Genomic DNA, 7,341 nt, shown 5'->3' on the forward strand with positions numbered 1-7,341 from the left:
TTTTTACACGCTTAGACGTATATCAACATTAAATTACACGTGTAAGTAAAATGTGCAAAAATAACACATACAAATGCATAAAAAGTAACTGTACGATTTTACACACGTGGATTTGCAGTGAATGAAGTTTCATGTGGAGATATCTTGGTAGTACGATGAAATGACCACGACTAGGGACAGTGCCAGATGACATTCTGACGAGCAATTGAGCACTGAGTGGATTATGGTTGGTGTTCATAGTCAGTTCTTACTTCAAGAGTACGCCATCTTAAGTAATATCTTAAGATGCTCATACAGTTTTGTAAGATAGGTTTATGACATCTTAAGATTATACTTAAGAGGTAATCTTAAATATAAGAATAGACCACGTGTGCATACCGGCTTATGTCTTTGAGCTGTAGCGGGATTCTGTGACTCTTATTAACGATAATGTTGGTATTGTTACGTTATCGTTAGGCAACTTTTTTACCATGTACAATATCTGCGCAACGACAGTATAAAGATATTGATATCTGTCGTTAAGAGTTACACAATTCCGAAACAGATCGCGAAAAACTACGCGTAAAATATTCCTTTGTGTGTTTAGCAATTGCTTTCATCTCTGCGTTTTTATTTCTGGCAGCGTGACAAATTTTATACCAGCTGTGTCACTTGTATTCGGTTCGTGCAAAATCAGATGCTGAAACACCAGATTATTATCCAATGAACGAGTAGCGATTGTTACACTGACAAAGAAAACCTGCCAGCAGTACATCACAGATTTTAATAACATTTTACGAGTGTGTAGTATTCACTCAAACATTTAGTACAGTGAAGCCGTAAGTTGTGATATTTGGGCATTTTCGAGAAAATGATTAAATATTTCCAGCGCCTATAGTACCGTTACAGAAGAACGGTACTATAGGACTTTACCGTTACGTAAAAATAAGTGTTTCTATAAATCGTTATATCTACAACGATCTCCAAGTAAAACGGTTTCGTTATTGATTTTTTTGGCCTTATTGTTAGCTTGTATACAAAACTCCTTGTCTAACGAAAAAATCGATAATAACAACAGTCTGAGTGAATACTGCACACCCATAAAAGTTTATTAAAATCGATAATGTATTGCTGACTGGTTTCCCTTGTAAGAAAAAAAATTCGTTGAAAAATTAAAATGTCTAGCTCAATACGTGTAACTAAATACTGAGTTAATTGATTTTTGGTTAAAAAATTTGAATAATTTATATAAATAAACTGTATCTTTTTTGTGTTCAACTAATTGTTGAATCAATTTAATGTTTAGTTGATTGCAATGACTAAATAATGCAAAACTCTTGTTTATTTTTATAAAGAATTAGGGAATTATAAAAAAAAGTGCTACTAGAACTATAATTATTTCTTTTATATTAAATAGTGTAACGTTTCGCCACATATCCAATGGATAAAAGAAAATTAAATAAATACAACAAGAAAACAAAGAGGCATGTCACAGTAGAGATAAACATATTTCAGGTATGCTATAATACACAGCAGAAATATGCAGTAAATAAGAATTTAAGTAGATGGAGAAATAGGTAGCAACTCGGTACATATAACAAGCAAATTTAAATTTTACGTTGGAAACAAATCTGGCAGTCATACGGAGTACATATATATATATATATATATATATGACGTGCGAGAAAGAGAATCTGCAAAACTGTAAAGACGCGTATCTTGTAACTCGGGCGCCTGAAAACTTCATTTATATTAAACCGACGATTAAGACAATTCAGTTTCTCCGATTATTTCTTCCATTGACTCCACTCCTCGCGATTAATTCCAAAATAGAATGTCACGTCAACTTCACGAATCTTTAAATTAACTGGGATTTATTCGTAACATATTCTACTTTAGCAAATACATTTTACCTTGATAATGTCGGATTAACAGAGTTTACATCTACCTCTCGCGAATGTGTCTGCGCAACGGCATCGTCGACATTTCCTCTCGTTCGTCGGTTTGTCGGTTAGCCGTGAACTCGAGGAACTCGGCCAATTTTTTTTTCGAAGCGTGTCGTATTATTCGCGAGGGGAAAAGACAGCCTCCGGACAGTCTTCCGCGCGATTTCACCGATATCGGATCCCTCGTTCGGCGAACGGGGCTAAAGGTCGCGGCTGCCTATGTACACGGAAAATGTTTCGTGGGCGAAGCGGGAGTATCGATTAACATTAATTGAAAACCTAGTCTCACGAACACTCGTGGAGTGGAAGCACGGAAAAAAGACGTGCAAAAAATAGTCTTCTTATCCCATAATATTTCTGATATTTCTGACGGGATAAGAACGTATATAAAGGAGCAAAGTAGGGAAGAAAATGGCGTATAAATAAAATATAACATGATGTCTAGCGATATTTAGCTAGCTAACTCAAGGATATTTCCAGAACATTCTAAGAACTTGCTTTTAAAACTTCGTCTAAAATTATTTTTTTCTTATTTTTTTATTCTTTCACAAGTTTATCGCGTTTTGAGTGTTTCTTTTTTTTATTACAATCACTTCTTTATACCGAACATTACAAACAAAATGGATTGTAGATTCGAATTTTTTAATGGAACAAAAAAAAAAAACAATTCTAGGTCAGTCCTAAATTCCAGAATTTTTCTTGCAATTTTCCAGAATACATTAAATTTTAGGACAATTCCAGAATCTAAGGATCGCTAGACACCATATATAAATTTCGTTAGCTCGTGTTTCCTGGAACGCAATTCGTATGACATCAATGCATACCGTCGGTACACCGCATATCCGTCGTTCCAACGCGACATGGGGTAGTAAAGCCTTCCGCATGCAAAATGTACAAAGGAATGTCAATAAAGGATCGCGTTACGAGAAATAATAAGTGGTTTCTCGTGATGTCGCCGAGAGCGACTTGAGCTTTTGTTTCGCAAATATTATCGGAAATATCAAAGAATGTATCAAATGTATTATGCGGCCTTAAGCCGCAAATTTGTTTCCAAACATTGCACCTTGGTCGCACAAAAGAAACTTGCGTCAACAAGCTATATGAGATTTGCACGCGCCAATTCAACAGTTCGCTGCATCAGTAATGTTTAAGTTGTTTCTTTGAAGACTCGTGGATAGAAACAAATCTATAGTCGATTCTGTTAAACTCAAAGTGGATTTTCTCTTGGTTTCGAAAAGAATGTTTCAAGACCGCGGTAAATTCCTTAATCGCATTCTAATGCATGCGGTTTATATTACGGTAATCGCGATCCTATTGCTCGAACGGCCACCTGTCCGTGAATTCCGCGCTTTGCTTTTTGCAGCGGGGAAACACGGTGGTTTAATCCTAAAATATTGGTTTCTGGGACACGACAATAATTTATAAGCTTTGTGATTGTGCGAGACGCGTACGTTTGTTCATCTTTATAGGCTTTGATTTTTGTAAAAATGTTTTTATTTAAAGCATGTGTGTAAAAATATGTGTAAGGCTTTGCGGGCATATGGTATTCATTAAACAGAGTAAATATGTGTTTAATTCACACTGTGAGAAAGAAAATTATTAATTTGACTGAATTTTTCAACTCGATTAAATTTTTTCAATTCAAGTATTATCATGTATTTGACTTAAATACATAAAATATTTGAATTTCAGTTCAAGTATTTATATATTTAACTTAACTATTTATATACATATTTAAGGATGTATAGAGCATGTCTCAAAACGTTAAAAAAATTATAAAAAAATTACAGGCTTATATTGCATTTGAAAATAATAAGTAGAAAAAATTTGGTGGCAATTTTTTTATCTAGAAATTTAATTAATCTTTTCTAATTTCAAGAATTAGATTATTGGTAGAAAGCACTTTAATCTTTTCCCAGTGAGCAGAATATCTTAAAATTGTTGCATAAAACAACTTTAAAATATCTTTCAAAGTTCTTTACGAAATATTTAAGGAATACTTAAAGAACTCTTAAAACTATCTTAAAATTGTCTTATGCTTTGATTTTAGACAATATGCTGATTACTTCCCCCCGAAATCTTGGTTTGCTTAATTTAATACTTTATGTACTTTATGTATAGAAAGAATAACCAAATGTGTCTCCCTTGTTGGGAAAACATTGCGATCGCTATTTCTATATGTATCTTTATTATCCGCGTAATATTTTACCTTGATGCCGCTGCGACCTTGCTGCTTGAGCAACACATTCTCCGGTTTCATGTCACAATGTATGATCTTGTTCTTGTAGAGCGCATCCAGGCAGAGCAGCAGCGAGTGCGAGAATTTGCGCACGAGCTGCAGGCTGAAGCCCTTGAAGTTGTTCTTCTTGATGAGCTCGTAGAGGTTGATGCTGAGCAGCTCGAAGGTGATGCACATGTGGCAGCGGAAGGTAAACGAGTCGAACATGTGGATGATGTTCATAGTGTTGTCCTTGTCCTGCTCGCGCAGCTTGCGCAGTATACGTATCTCCTCGTGCGCCTGACGATGGAAGCGCTTCTCGTTCCGCACCATCTTGAGCCGCACCATCTTGAGCGCCACGTGCTCGTGCGTCTTGTGATCGTAGGCCTTGACCACTTGGCCGAATGAGCCCTTACCGATGACGCGCAGCACCTCGTACCGATACGCTACGTGGTCGTGCGGCACGTGGATGTACGAGCCCTGTTCGTTGTCGTACTCGTTGTTGTTCGGCCGGCCGATGATGCCCGGCCGCTTCTTCGCGTTCGCGCCGATGAAGTAAATCTGCTGGTAGTTGAAGATCTCGTGGTGCTCGTACGGCGTTAGCTTGTTCATGTAGAGCTTCATCACCATCTCCGGCGTGATGGTCGCCGTTTTCGGCTTGACAACGCTGACGATGCTGTTGCTGCCGACGCCACCACCGCTTCCACCGCCGCTTCCACCGCCGCCACCACCGCCGTTGTCGCTTCCGCCACCGCCACCGCCATTGCCACTGTTACCGCCGCCGCCGCCGCCGCCGCCGCCACCACCTCCACCACCTCCTCCTCCTCCGCCGCCAACGCCGCCGCCTCCACCGCGGCCAGCACCGCTGTTGGAGTTGCCGTCGGAACGGCCGTTTCTCACCACTGGACTGCTCGACTGGCTGTTGGGTTGCGAATGCGAGTTGTGGCTGGAGTTGTGACTTACCGGCCAGTTACTCAGGCCGAAACTCTCGCCTTTCCACGGTAGTGCTCTCTGGTAGCCCACGTAAGGCACCGACTCGTCGCCGCCGCCGCCACCGCCACCGCCACCACCACCACCACCACCTCCACCTCCTCCACCTCCTCCTCCGCACCGCCGCCGCCGGTCTGCTTCAGGCCGGTCAGCCCGGTACCCTTGATGATCGGCGGCAGGTGGTTGCTGCTCTCGCTGCTCGAGATGTACGGCTGCGTCGAGATCGCGCCCGCCTGCACGAACGGATTCGTTTTGGAGAGGGGCATCTCGATCCTACTTGCCGCCGCCGACAGGGCTAAGCTAGTCATTGGTGCCCATTTGTTTTTTTCCGCGTTTGTCCTATCTGTCCTCGTCGAGGCTCGTCATCGAGAAGGTCGCGTTGAGCGTTGTTCGAGTGTTGTCCGGGCGACGAGGACGAATCCACGTGGCGTCCGCCGTTGCGATCAGCGCGCGAGCCTCGCGCTCTCGCCGGACGCTGCCGGAGACATGCCGCTGCTCCGTTGAGACTATGATGACGACTGCGAGATGAGGATCCAGGATGGCTGCGCGGTTGAAGGACGAATCGAATCGATTGACGGAGGAACCGGGAGAAATTTCTCTCTCTCTCTCTCTCTCTCAAGTGTTCAGAGTATCCTCCTCGGATAACGCGAATTGCGTCGCGTCAGCCGTCAATTCCACTAAACTGTATTCCCCGGGAGGGACTCGCGCGGACAAAACGGCGGCCCTCGTCGTAAATGCAGCGGACTAGAAGGGGGTTGCACTCGCGCGCGCTCGGCGACGAGTCACCACTAACGTACAATCTCCGATGGACCAGCACTCTCCTCCCGATTGCTCGCACCCGCGCGCGACGGAGGAACTTGTCCCGTTTTCGAGGAACTCCCGCACTTTCCTCGTCGTCGCACACGTCGCAACACCACCCGTCGTCGTCGGTCCTCGCTCTCCGGCGAGGCACTCGCGCGAGGCCGTCGAGCACCGTCGCGACGAGGGCGCCGATCGCCCGCCTCGTACGTCTTCTAATTTTACGATCTGTCCCGCGCGACGAGGGCGAGGAGCGCATCGTCGCCGCGCGTGGAGGAAGCGGGCTACCGCGGCGAGAGTCTCCTTCGACTGAGTTGGCTGAGCTCGAACGCGGAGGTTATTGGCACCGGACCGCCGCCGCCGCCGCCACCGCCACCGCCGCGAGTTTGACGACTCCGCCGTCGAGGCCGCGGTCGCTGTCGCCGCGTCGTCGCCGCCGCCGCCGCTGCTGCTGCTGCTGCTGCTGCTGCTGCTGCTGACGATGATGATGATGATGACGATGATGATGATAATGATGATGATGATGATGATGCTGTTGTCGCTGCCACCGCTGCCACCGTTCCATTCTTTCGCTCGACGGCGCCCAAAAATACCCTTCACCAGGTCTCGCCGTCGTCGCCGATCGATTCCACCTCGCAGCGAGACGTGATTTCCGCCTCCCGATGCCCATACAAAGAACCACCCTTCTCTTTCTCTCTCTCTCTCTTTCTCTTTTTCGCTTCAGAGGATAATCCTCGACACTTCGGGCTTTCCTACGTAAACACGAACACTCGCGAGGTCGCAGAGATCTCGTCGCACCAAACGCATACACTTCCCTCGGCACTCGCGACGCGAAAGCCGGTGATAGGCCCGCGTGCGGACGTTCACTGTCTCTCTATTTCTTATTTGTCGTATCGTAACGTATATCCGAATGTGGCCGGGTAGATCGCTCTCTTCGATAAATCCTTCCGTCGCGAGACTCTCCCGCCTCGTACCCCTCACATCCTTAGCCTGATAATTCGCTCTTTCACCGTCGGGAAACACGCGCGCTTTTCGTCACCGGCCTCGACGAGTCACGCGGGCCACCGTCGTCGGTGGTGGCGACGACATAACACCATGCGCGTCGCTCGGCAATTATAGAGATGTCGCGACCGGGACGAGCGACTCCTCGTCGTCGTCGTCGTCGGCCTCTCACCGTGCCGGACAGCGGCGCGTCGACGACGGCATGAAAACCGAACCGGCGCACGTTGCGCGGAACAACGTCGTCGTCGTCGTCGTCGCCGTCGGCATCAATCCGTGGTCGCACGTCGGCCACGGAGACGATCCGTTGCGAATCTCGCTCTCTGTCTCTCTTTCTCGCGCGCGTTCCGTCGATCACCCTCTCTCACTCAGTCTCCCGAAGCGCGCGGACAAAGGGAACGCCGCGCCGGT

At 45.7% G+C, this 7,341-nt stretch overlaps 1 protein-coding gene across 1 annotated transcript in view; it reads right to left on the bottom strand.

Moving 5' to 3' along the window:
* The window catches only part of LOC105196721 (dual specificity tyrosine-phosphorylation-regulated kinase mbk-2), a 54,501-nt gene extending 49,024 nt beyond the window's left edge, over positions 1–5,477 (bottom strand). Inside the window, 2 exon segments of the mRNA XM_039447121.1 lie at positions 4,135–5,250; positions 5,253–5,477. Coding sequence (XP_039303055.1) covers positions 4,135–5,250; positions 5,253–5,441 — 1,305 coding nt within the window. The 5' untranslated portion in view covers positions 5,442–5,477.
* Between the last annotated feature and the right edge of the window lie 1,864 nt (positions 5,478–7,341).

The sequence above is a fragment of the Solenopsis invicta genome, chromosome 3, assembly GCF_016802725.1.
Source record: "Solenopsis invicta isolate M01_SB chromosome 3, UNIL_Sinv_3.0, whole genome shotgun sequence".
NCBI classification, from domain to species: Eukaryota; Metazoa; Arthropoda; class Insecta; order Hymenoptera; family Formicidae; genus Solenopsis; species Solenopsis invicta.